Source organism: Osmerus eperlanus, chromosome 20, assembly GCF_963692335.1.
Source record: "Osmerus eperlanus chromosome 20, fOsmEpe2.1, whole genome shotgun sequence".
Lineage (NCBI taxonomy): Eukaryota > Metazoa > Chordata > Actinopteri > Osmeriformes > Osmeridae > Osmerus > Osmerus eperlanus.
Window position 1 is genome coordinate 2981193 of NC_085037.1, and position 12873 is coordinate 2994065.

Below are 12873 nucleotides of genomic sequence, written 5' to 3' on the forward strand. Positions count from 1 at the left end.
ATGGACTTAACACTGTCCTTAAGACGTTGGTTACCTATCTGAATGTCGTAGATCTCTGCAATTCTGTTGTTTGGTACATTGAGCAAGCTTCTCCAAGTGTAGATGACTCACCCCAAGTCTTTGTGGGGCTTTGAGGTGGGTAATTATGCACGCTATCCCGCTAGCGTGGAGTCTCCTGCCAGGTCAGGGGTCTAGAGACTACCGTGATCCTCTCTTCAAAGCAGCACACCACACTCAGCCGACCAAATGTAAGTCAGAGGTCACGAACACAGGCCGTAACTAAGATGTTAGCTCAGCAACCTGATCTAATTACAGTTTAAGTAACTACCACAATAATTCCCAAATGTATCTTCCCATATTTAAAGCTTAGCAATGGAGCTGAACCAAACACCAGAACACTTAGCACCTGCATACAAAGTCTCTCATTTGTCTGAATCTCTCATGTCAACTCAGGGCCATCACGTGACCCCAACAATGTAAATCCAGTTCTAACCAACAAACTCCTCGATACAGGACGTGCCCTCACTTGTCACAACCCGGCTCGTGGGGAGTGACAAAGAGGAAGACAATTCGTGGGAATAAGGGTTTAAAAAGTATTTATTAAACTAAATGTACTTGGCAACAGAAAATATTTGGCAAATCCGTACTGTAGCGAGTAGATTTGTGAATATGTGCATGTGTAAGGTGTACCTCAACGAGAAGGAAAATTGTGCTTGAGGAGAGTGGAGTGCCTCAGACAAATTAGATCTCCTTTTTTTAAAGGCCCTAACAAAAACCCCTTGCCAGTTTCCTTGGCGATGAGCTCATTGACAATGTTGAGCTACTGAAGAGCAAATGTCAAATTGTTACATAAAGGGGTGAATTTAGACAGACAACAAACCCGGCCATAATTCCTTGGCACAACTTGCGTGCTTGCTGAGACCTTGAGAGAGTCGAAGGGTGTTGATGGCGGAGTTGAAAGATGTTTCTTTTGAAGAAACTGTGAAGGCCTTGCCTGATCTGAATCAGCATGGCCAGGCCAACCTCAGACGTCTGTCAGGAGAACTGGCTGCAAACATGCAGGTATTTATAGTTAGAATCAGAGTGTACCCTTTCAGGCTCGGCTCCAGAATGAACCGGATGCGGGGGCATTTGGTTTCCACAAGGGGGCATTTTGTATATAGCTCAGCATTTCATTTTCTTGGAGCCGACCCTGTACCCCTTCATTGAAATACATACAGACAGGTGTATTCAACCCATGTGTGGACAGCTGGCACTTGAAGGAGCAACGATCCATGCCACTGGACCCAGCTTTCACATCATGCAAAGTCATTTGTTAGGCATGGTCTGAGAGCAAACACCAATGGAGTGAGAAAAGGAACTGCAGATCGAACAGGAAATGGGTCGGTGGCTGTTGAAAGTGTAGATAATTAGCCAGAGAATCTCACTGACCAGAATCTCTGAATGTACAGGGCGGCTTTCGCTGAAAAGCTTTTGTGACGCCATTAAAGCAAAGTGCCTATACCAAGAGAGGTGTCAAGTTCAGTGCGCCTCTCAGGAAAATCCTCACATATTGTAGCATGAAACACACCAAACGCCACAACAAATTCAAGCAGTCACAGTTTTGGTCAATCTGGGATCGATGTCCCGTCAAATCAGAGCAACATTCCCACTCTGAACCAGATGGTTGTCAAACCTTTCAGAACCGCACAGCATCTCCGGGGAAGGGCACCGAGGCTTATAACTGCCTGCCATGGGGATATCCACGTTGAGATTTTCGGATAGACCCACAAGGTCTTCGAGGGAACCACAGTTGTCGCCCTTGGAATCTAAGGGATTTGACAGGACTAAGGAAATAACCAACACAAACAAGAACAAAATGCTGTGCCTCCTGTGTCACACATGGAGCATTGTTGGAGAGTGTGTGAGTTCCTGGTCTTTAAATGTTGGAGTGTAATTAAGTAACTGACAGTCTAAATGAAACAAAGTGTATCTTGTAGGTGTCTAACACAAAGACAAATAGGATGAAGAACATGAGGTGTAAATGTTAGTTCAAGAAAAAGATGAAGAATAAAGGTGTGTGCAGCAGGTAGCTTATACAATGACCTTTCAGAACACTTCAGACATTCACAAATACCACAAACTATGGGACGAAGATTTGCTCGTAATCAGGAGGAAAATCGTCATGCCCTGACGATGCCCTGTACGTGACACCACTCCAGACCAATGTCCACGTTTCAAATATAATAAAAAGAATGTCAATTCTTTTTAGGAGGACAGCTTTGTCTTTTTAGACAGCTTTGGACAAAGCTGTCTAAAAAGACAAAGCTGTCTAAAAAGACAAAGCTGTCCTCCTAAAAAGACAAAGCTGTCCTCCTAAAAAGACAAAGCTGTCCTCCTAAAAAGACAAAGCTGTCCTCCTAAAAAGAATTGACATTCTTTTTATTATATTTGAAACGTGGACATTGGTCTGGAATGGTGTCACGTAACTTTGCCCAACACGAGATTGAATCCAAACCATTGTCTGCTCTCAGCAAGAGAGCAGTTGGACTGACCACATCCTGAACAGGTGCACGGTGTCCTCGTGGAAGCAGATGTAGAGGCCCTTGATGACGCGTCGCCTTCCAAACTCTGGAATCATTCGGGAAAGACACAGTTATTTCATTGTCATTTTTTCCTCTCAAAAAGGGATAATTGTAAACACCAACATCACTGTGGTACAAACACTGTACATCATTTGCAGGCAAAACACCACATGAATATTTTTTTTAATCAGCATCGTGGGGATACTCACCACTACTATAGAGACAGACCCTGAAGACACAAACACAACCAGGAACAAATTAGGATCAGTGAAGATACTTTACATTCAATTCTCTGATTAAGTTAAAACATGCATTATCTTAGAAAAATTAAATGCTTCGGGCGACTGAACATTGCTAGCCGTCATTGCAAAGCGGAGGGATTCACTTTAACTCTATTTCATTTTACCCGCAAAAACAAAGTCAGGGGCAGACAACAGTCTGGCCAATTTTGCAACATTTGTAGCCCTGACAATATAGGCTGAAAGTTATATCCTTGAACCTATATGCTGTATGATCACTGCCCACAAGTTTCCTAGCAGCCGTCGAAAGCAGGACTGCAGTAACATGCATGAGTCTTACCAAAGAATTGCCAAATAAATACAGATTCATTCATTGAACACACCACCATTCCCCTTTTTTCAGTGCAGGTCGTTCACAATACATCATTACTCTGGTTTCTCTTCATTGTATGAACCATCTAATCCTGGAGTTGTGTTGGGCCACGGTGGCTACATCAGGTGACCTGGCGTGGACACCGACCCTCCGATACCCCCTTTTCTCTTTCTCACCCCCCTCTCCTCATCACCTGGCTGGAGGCGGAGGTGTGGATACGTGTGGCCTGACCGCGGGCGGTTTGCACCAAAGTCTCCAGCCCCCCCTGCCCCCTCTGAATGTGCAGGTCGCTGGAACAACGCCAGCAACGGAACGACGACAAGGAACCGGAATGACCCGCCTGGCTTTCAGCAGGGCTGTTCTCCAACGAGGGATGAGCTTCGTGCTCATGTTCGCTGATCTAAACCAGCTGCTGAAGCCAGCCACTCCTGAATTTCGAGGCGAGCTTCAAATCTGCACAATTATTGGATTTTACAGACAGTAGCAGGCCTGGAATCTTTGGTCCATCCATGCTTCGAACTTGGTGGTCGAATGAATACATTGGGTAGGTTACAGAGGGACCTATACATACAGTGAGTGAACATACAAATATATATATATATAATATTTATATAAATATATATATATAAGACTATAATTGTATAAATATATATACAAATATAGTCACTGTAGGATACTCCTTCTCAGGAACAGCATGGGGCAATCATGTTTCTATCCTTCAAAGGGCACACGTGACAATATCGTAGCCCAGCGAGGTCCCGCTAGCTATCGTCTCCTAGCTGTCTCCGGCGAGAGGCCTCAAGTCATACATACAGAGCGGTGCGAAGTTCACCAAGTGACCTTTTGACCCTTTGAAAGAGAGAAGAGTCCTCTCACTGAGAAGACTCCTCCTCTCTGGTCAGGATCGAGGGCCAGCCCTTTACTGCAGCTCAAGGACCATCGAAGCACGGAGAACATCGTGCTGCTGCACGCAACCTGCATCACTACTTGAAACACAGCCCACCTTACTCCTAGCGAGCAAGACGGAGGAGGAGACTGTTCCCTGGCATCTCAGCGGATCGCTGTCTTGCGCTGACGCTTATTGTCATTTAAATGCAAAGAAGAACGACATGGCATGTTTTGATACGTGCAGTCAGGTCTGCGCTGTGGGTCGGACGCGAAGCAACTGCTTGGGCCTGCGGCGTTGACATTGGAAAGGACTTCGGGAGCAGCGCTACACAAACACATGCAGGCGGTGTGTTCCCAGCGGTGTGGTCGTCAGCGTGGATGGATGGCGTCGTCCCCCAGTGTCACACAGAGTCGCTCTGTCAAATTTCCATGTCCTTGCGTCGATGCTGGCCGTCATTCCTCCTGTGAAGTGCAGGCGGCGGCAGGCAGGGAGCGCGCGTCCCTCACCGGAGCGTCCGCTCTGCCCAAGGCCCCGGAACACGCCACCGCGCCAAGACGATGGAGAAGAGGAGGAGGAAGAGTCGGAGGAGGAAGAAGATTGGATATTGCAGGGAAAGACGGGAGATTAATAAGAACGGTTCGAAACAGGAAATGACAGGAGCAAACAGAGAAAGGGGAGATGAAGAGAGGAGGGAGAGGAGCGAGGGAAAGAGAGACGGAGAGAGGGAGGTGGAGAGGGGGGGGTGGAGGACGATGGAAAGGGGGATACGGAGAGGAAGGGAGATGGAGAGTGGGATGGAGATTGAGAGAGGGGTAGAGACAGGAAGATGTAGAGAGGAGGAAGTTAGGGAGGGATGGAGAGATTGAAAGAGAGAGGGGTGGATGAGAGGACAGCAGAGATAATCTAAGGTTAATAATCACGTTACTGACAGGAAATGTAGTTATAATCTAAACGAGGTGAGTCAGAGGTGATGTTATACACACACTCACATACACACACAGGCACTCTCTCTCTCACACACACAACACACACGCACATGCTCTACTTCTCATCACCTGTGATTGGCTGGACATGGTAGCATTGGTGATTGATCTGTTTTTTACCCAATCGCATTAGCCTGTGATTTCCCTCAGGCCTCTTTCTCTCTCCTCCCCTCTCCTCTCCTCCCCTTCCCTCCCTCCCCCCTGTCCCACTCCCCTGCTCCCTGACAGGGGTAAGTGAAGCAGACTCATGTCCAGTCAATCATGTCTGAGTGAATTCCTTTGTTCCTTGATCCTTGCAATTAGACACACACACACACACCTCCTGCTGGAGGGAGCCAGGAGAAATGATTTGATATATTTCTCTCTCCCTCCCTCTCTCCCACCATCCACACTCCCTCCCTCTCTCACTTGCTCCCACCTTCCCTCAACTCCTCATTTCTGGTAAACGTTCTTTTTGATTTCCTCGTGCTGTCAGGACAAATCTATTTCTCTGCAAACGCGCCCATAAACACACAGACACGTGCATATTGCCTGATAAATCCTCTCTCTCTCACACACAGGCACACAGCACAGACATGCACACACACACACACTCACACACAAACACTGCACGCACTGCACAGAGACAGTAAATTGGTCAGTAATTGGAAAGTAAAAGACAGGAATCACAGTGTTTTCCTTGGAGGATAGCAAAGACATCCCTGTCTACGCACACTCTCTCTCTCTTTGTGAGCAGACAGATGAGAGGAAGGGAGAGAGGTGTGTGAGGGGCCTCAGGACGTCAACATGGCGGATCAGGACTGTGGAGGGTCGAAGAATGTGGCGTTTCTCTGGCTTCAGCAACTGTCCAGACTGTGTTGTAGTCATCAGACTGGCCTGGGGCTGGAGGCTACTCTCTGACTGGCCATTACCCTGGCCTAGGGCTGGAGGCTGTGGTCTGACTGGCCCTAACCCTGGCCTAGGGCTGGAGGCTGTGGTCTAACTGGCCATTACCCTGGCCTAGGGCTGGAGGCTGGAGGCTGTGGTCTGACTGGCCCTAACCCTGGCCTAGGGCTGGAGGCTGTGGTCTGACTGGCCCTAACCCTGGCCTAGGGCTGGAGGCTGTGGTCTGACTGGCCCTAACCCTGGCCTAGGGCTGGAGGCTGGTCAGGGGACCAGAGAGGGACAGAGACTGGCCTAACTCTGGCCTGGGGCTGGCAGGCTGTGGTCAGGGGACCAGAGAAGGAAATGTCCAGAAGCTAAAAGCAGAATAGACAGACGGCCACAGACTCAGGCGTCTCTCTGCTTCTCATGCAGCCTACTGCACAATGACAGTGTGTGTGTGTGTGTGTATGTGTGTGTATGTGTGAGTGTGTATGTGTGAGTGTGTATGTGTGAGTGTGTATGTGTGTGTGTGTGTGTGTATGTGTGTATGTGTGTGTGTGTGTGTGTTTGTATGTGTGTGTATGTGTGTGTGTGTGTGTGTATGCGTGCGTTGAGAAAGTATATGTGTGAGGCCCTGTCCTCTCTGTAAAAGCCATCAGCAGACTGAGAATAGCTCTGGTGTGGCTGGGCCAGGCTGGGCCACATTACTCCTTTATTCTCCTGTTGTTCCTCCCCTCGTTCTCTTTCATGTGTGGACATCTCTCCCCATCCCTCTCTCTCTCTCTCTCTCTCTGTCGCTCCCTCAACCTCGTCGTCGTTCGACATGACGTGAGACTTTGAACTTGTCTTTCTGCTGAGGTCTCTCCCCTCTCTCCTCACCTCTCCTCGCCTCACCTCTCCAGACGTCTCTTATTAGCAAGCCTGAGCCATATTTCCTTGTGACCTCTGTGTGTGTATGTGTGTATGTATGCTCCCTGCGTTCTGGTCAGTCGATAGCAGGGGGGTTATCGATCTTGTCGAAAGCCTCTGCTGCATGTATAACCAGCCGTCAGGACCACACCGTCACAGGAGCGAGAACGGCCCACGGCAGCACAGAGGCCCGGGAGGAGGAGGCCATGGGGAGAGAGAGAGCAGAGGAGAGACTAAGAGGAGAGTCTCTCCCCCTCTGGTCTCTCGCCTGGCCTCTAACCGCAAACAGGCCAGAGAAGCTGTGGTCGTCACACAGGGCCATTCTGGGAAAGCAAAGAAACATCACAGAGAGAGATGGTCAATTAGAGCAGCGATCTGTCCGTCTGAGGGAATGTGCGCGTTTGAGCGTGCGCGAGAGGATGTGCGTGGGTGAGTGTGTCTGCGTGTGAGTGACTGCGTGTGTGTGTGTGTGCGTGCGTGTGCGAGTTTGATTGAGATGTTGTTATGTCGTTGATGTGAGGGTGGCTAGCCTGCTGGCATCACGGACCACGACAACAACAGAGTAGACGCTTCCACATGAAAGATCGAGAGGAGGGAGGGAGGGAGGGAGGGAGAGAGGGAGGGCGCAGGGAGGGAGAGGGAGCAAAAGAGAGAGAAGGAAAGATTTGGAAAACTTTGAATTACAGTCCTGGGATAGAGCTGATGGAGTCGGGTTCAAAGAGAACAGAGGGAGAAACTTCATCTTAAACATATTACTGTTGGACGAGGGAAACCACAATCTCCTCTCATCTCCCTCTCCCTCTCTGTCCCTCCTTCAGCCTCCTCTCATCTCCCTCTCCCGCCTCCCTCCGACAACACAGACGCATGCAGACAAGCAGACTCTGTCTACACGCGATGCGTTTAACTGTACACACACCGACACACACCAACACACGCACACACACACATACACGTTGTCGAGTCTAAAACACTATTGTTTCACAGCGAGCGTATCAGAATGCGATGGCAGAGGCTCGTTGAACACGCAACACGCCTCTCTCTCCTCGTCCTCTCCTCTCTCCTCCTCCCTCCTCCTCTCCTCCTCCCTCCTGCCCTACTCCTCTCCTCTCTCCTCTCTCCTCTCTCCTCCATCCTCCTCCTCTCACATGTGCCCTGGAGTGGCCTGGGTTGTCACAGTCTTTTTCTCATCTCTCCAAACAAGCACCTCTGTGTGACCCCCCTCTTCCGAATCAATGCCCTATCCACCACCATGCTGGCCCTTAAAGGTTATTTATATTTATATCACCGTAGTGGTGGTGTGACATTTGTAATACATTCATATTTGATGCTTGTGTTTCCTTGTGTAAACCATCATCCCAAACGTTACTCTGAGGCGTGGGGTCAAAACCTTCCAATTAGGGGAAAGGTGACCGTGATGATAGACCAATCAGAAGAGAGGAATGTTGGCGATGCTCGACCGATCAGAAGAGAGGTTTCCCAGCCGTTTTTCAATGCTTATCACTCATGCTCTGTTGCACACACACACACACACGCACACCCCTCTCTTTTATCACTGAAACCGCTTCTCTCAAAAGCACTCAATACACACATATCACCAAGGGAAATCCAATATCCATCCTTCTCTCCACGAAGGAGGTTAAGAGGGGCAGGGCAATTATTGATAGGGAGAACACTTACAAAGAATACCGAGAGAACCCGAAGAACATTGAGAGAGAACCTTGAGAACACAGAGAGAGAACAGGCAGAAAACTGTGGGAATGGTGATTGACAGTCCAGGAGTATTAGCTGACACAACCAGACAATTGGTGGAACCACGCAGCTAGCTTATTGTTTGTAGAACCACTCAACTAGCCAGCCAAACAAACAGACAGCTCGACAGTCAGCCAGCCAGACAGACAGCCAGAAAGTCAGCTAGCCAAGCAAGCAGACAGCTAGACTGCCAGCAAGCCAAACAGACATCCAGACAGTCAGCTGGCCAGCCCAGCAAGCAGTCAGCCAGCTAGCCAGACAGACAGCCAAGCAAACAGCCAGACAGCCAGCCAGCTAGTCAGCCAGCCAGTGTTGATAGTGGGGTTGAGGAGAGAAGAGACAGAACAGTCTCAGAGATGGAAAGTGTGAAGTCATGAGGAAATGCCAAGATAGCTCAGCTGAACACCAACAGTCTCTCTCTCTGCTTCTCTTTCTCACCTCCACTGCTTCTCTATCTCTCTTTCTCTTTCTTTCTCTCTCTCTCTCTCTCCTCTCTCTCTCTCTCTCTCTCTCTCTCTCTCTCTCTCTCTCTCTCTCTCTCTCTCTCTGTCTCTCTCTTTCTCTCTCGCTGTCTCTGTCTCATTCTCTCCCCCCTGCTTCTCTCTGTCTCTCTCTGCCTCTCTTTATAGAGAACATAATAAAGTATAACTCTGTTGTGTAATTCCATAATGCTAAGAAGATAATAGAATGGAACACGTGTGTCCTGTCATCTGTGTCCACAGGGGGCACTGGTGTGCTCTCAAGGGAGAGAGGGGACGGAGAGAGGAGGGGAGGGAGAGCGGAGCGGGAGGGAGGAAGGAAGGGTAAAGGGAGGGGCGGGAGTGGGAGGGACAGAGAGAGGGAGATAAAGCTAGAGAGAGAGGAAGAGAGAGAGAGGAAGAGAGAGAGAGAGAGAGAGAGAGAGGGGGGGGGGTGAGAGAAAGAGAGAGGGGAAAAGATCGAGAGAGAGAGAAACGGAGACACATCTAGAGGCACAATTACACACAGGCACATTCTCTCTATCTCTCTCTCACACACAAACACACACACACCCCTGCATGTGTGTCCTATTTGCCATCTGTATCTGGGCTGTAATTGACTGATTAATACTGGGAGGAACATCACACAGCATAGCTAAGAGATGTTCCTCTGTGTGTGTCTCTGTGAGTGTGTGTGTGTGTGTGTGTGTGTGTGTGTGTGTGTGTGTGTGTGTGTGTGTGTGTGTGTGTGTGTGTGTGTGTGTGTGTGTGTGTGAGAGAGAGAGAGAAAGAGAGAGAGTGTGAGATAGAGAGTGTATGTGTGTGTGTCTACAGAAAGATAGTTTGTGTGTGAGTGGGAATGTGTGTGTGCATGGGTGTGTGTCTGCATATGGTTATGAGGTGGTTTGTGTGTCTGTGTGTGTGTTTGTGTGTGAGAGAGAGTATGTATGCCAACATGAGAGTGTGTGTGCATGTATGTGTGTGTGTGTGTGTGTGTGTGTGTGTGTGTGTGTGTGTGTGTGTGTGTGAGTGAGAGAGAGAGTGTGTGTGTGTAAGTGGGTGTGTGAGAAAGAGAGAGTTTGTATGAGTGGGTATGCGTGTGCGCATATGTGTGTTTGGGTGTGTGTCGGCATATATATATATATTTGTGTGTGTGTCTGCATATATTTGTATGTATTTGTGTCTGCATATATATGTATGTGTGTGTGTGTGTGTGTGTGTGCTATCAGTATGAATCTGCTTCTCTCTAGTCTCTTTGAAGTCTCCAGATTGAAGCCAAATGCTGTAATGATGTGTTGGTTTGACATGCCGCTTATCTGGATTAACGTCTCCAACAATCTGGGCCATGTGAGCTCTGCTTCAGACCAGATGTTGTCTCAGACCAGGAGAGAGACCAGGAGGAGAAGAGACAAGGAGAGAAACCAGGAGGAGGAGAGACCAGGAGAGAGATCAGGAGGAGAGACAAGCAGAGAGACCAGGAGGAGGAGAGATGAGGAGACCAGGAGGAGGAGAGATGAGGAGAGAGACCAGGAGGAAGAGAGACAAGGAGAGAGACCAGGAGGAGAGACCAGGAGGAGGAGAGATGAGGAGAGAGACCAGGAGGAGGAGAGACAAGGAGAGAGACCAGGAGGAGGAGAGACCAGGAGAAAGACCAGGAGAGAGACCAGGTGGAGGAGAGACAAGGAGAGAGACAAGGAGGAGGAGAGACAAGGAGAGAGACCAGGAGGAGAGACCAGGAAGAGAGACCAGGAGGAGAGACCAGGAGGAGAGTGACCAGGAGGAGAAGAGACAAGGAGAGAGACCAGGAGGAGGAGAGACCAGGAGAGAGACCAGGAGGAGAGTGACCAGGAGGAGAAGAGACAAGGAGAGAGATCAGGAGGAGGAGAGACCAGGAGAGAGATCAGGAGGAGAGACAAGCAGAGAGACCAGGAGGAGGAGAAATGAGGAGACCAGGAGGAGGAGAGATGAGGAGAGAGACCAGGAGGAAGAGAGACAAGGAGAGAGACCAGGAGGAGAGACCAGGAGGAGGAGAGATGAGGAGAGAGACCAGGAGGAGGAGAGACAAGGAGAGAGACCAGGAGGAGGAGAGACCAGGAGAAAGACCAGGAGAGAGACCAGGAGGAGAGTGACCAGGAGGAGAAGAGACAAGGAGAGAGATCAGGAGGAGGAGAGACCAGGAGAGAGACCAGGAGGAGAGACCAGGAGAGAGACCAGGAGGAGAGAGAAAGAGAGAGACTAGGAGGAGGAGAGACAAGGAGAGAGACCAAGAGGAGAGACCAGGAAGAGTGGCCAGGAGGAGGAGAGACAAGGCGAGAGACCAGGAGAAGGAGAGACAAGGAGAGAGACCAGGAGGGGGAGAGACAAGGAGAAAGACCAGGAGGAGAGACCAGGCAGAGAGACAAGACCAACATACAGTTAGGTCCATACATATTTGGACATTGACACAATTTTCATCATTTTGGCTCTGTATACTACCACAATGGATTTGAAATGAAACAATCAAGATGTGCTTTAAGTGCAGACTTTCAGCTTTAATTTCAGGGTATTTACATCCAAATCAGGTGAACGGTGTAGGAATTACAACACATTTTATATGTGCCCCCCCCCCTTTTTAAGGGACCAAAAATAATTGGACAAACTAACATAATCATAAATCTAATTGTCACTTTTAATACTTGGTTGCAAATCCTTTGCAGTCAATGACAGCCTGAAGTCTGGAACCCATAGACATCACCAGACGCTGGGTTTCGTCCCTGGTGATGCTCTGCCAGGCCTCTACTGCAACTGTCTCCAGTTCCTGCTTGTTCTTGGGGCATTTTCCCTTCAGTTTTGTCTTTAGCAAGTGAAATGCATGCTCAATTGGATTTAGGTCAGGTGATTGACTTGGCCATTGCAGAACATTCCACTTCTTTGCCTTAAAAAACTCTTTGGTTGCTTTCGCAGTATGCTTCGGGTCATTGTCCATCTGCACTGTGAAGCGCCGTCCTATGAGTTCTGAAGCATTTGGCTGAATCTGAGCAGATAATATTGCCAGAAACACTTCAGAATTCATCCTACTGCTTTTGTCAGCAGTCACATCATCGATGAATACAAGGGAACCAGTTCCATTGGCAGCCATACATGCCCACGCCATAACACTACCTCCACCATGCTTCACTGATGAGGTGGTATGCTTTGGATCATGAGCAGTTCCTTCCCTTCTCCATACTCTTCTCTTCCCATCATTCTGGTACAAGTTGATCTTGGTCTCATCTGTCCATAGGATGTTGTTCCAGAACTGTACAGGGTCTTTTAGATGTTTTTTGGCAAACTCTAATCTGGTCTTCCTGTTTTTGAGACTCACCAATGGTTTACATCTTGTGGTGAACCCTCTGTATTTACTCTGGTGAAGTCTTCTCTTAATTTTTGACTTTGACACAGATACGCCTACCTCCTGGAGAGTGTTCTTGATCTGGCCAACTGTTGTGAAGGGGTTTTTCCTTCACCAGGGAAAGAATTCTTCTGTCATCCACCACAGTTGTTTTCCGTGGTCTTCCGGGTCTTTTGGTGTTGCTGAGCTCACCAGTGCGTTCTTTCTTTTTAAGAATGTACCAAACAGTTGATTTGGCCACACCTAATGTTTTTGCTATCTCTCTGATAGGTTTGTTTTGATTTTTCAGCCTAACGATGGCTTGTTTCACTGATGGTGACAGCTCTTTGGACTTCATATTGAGAGTTGACAGCAACAGATTCCAAACACAAATACCATACTTGAAATGAACTCTAGACCTTTTATCTGCTCCTTGTCAATGAAATAACGAACTCCCATGAGGGAATAACATACACCTGGCCATGGAACAGCTGAG

General features: G+C 48.6%; 1 protein-coding gene across 1 annotated transcript in view; it reads right to left on the reverse strand.

Annotated features, from left to right (window-relative positions):
* The window catches only part of trps1 (trichorhinophalangeal syndrome I), a 67863-nt gene extending 65243 nt beyond the window's left edge, over positions 1–2620 (reverse strand). The window contains exon 1 of the mRNA XM_062446046.1: positions 2555–2620. Coding sequence (XP_062302030.1) covers positions 2555–2620 — 66 coding nt within the window. The remainder of the gene's footprint in view (positions 1–2554) is intronic.
* Between the last annotated feature and the right edge of the window lie 10253 nt (positions 2621–12873).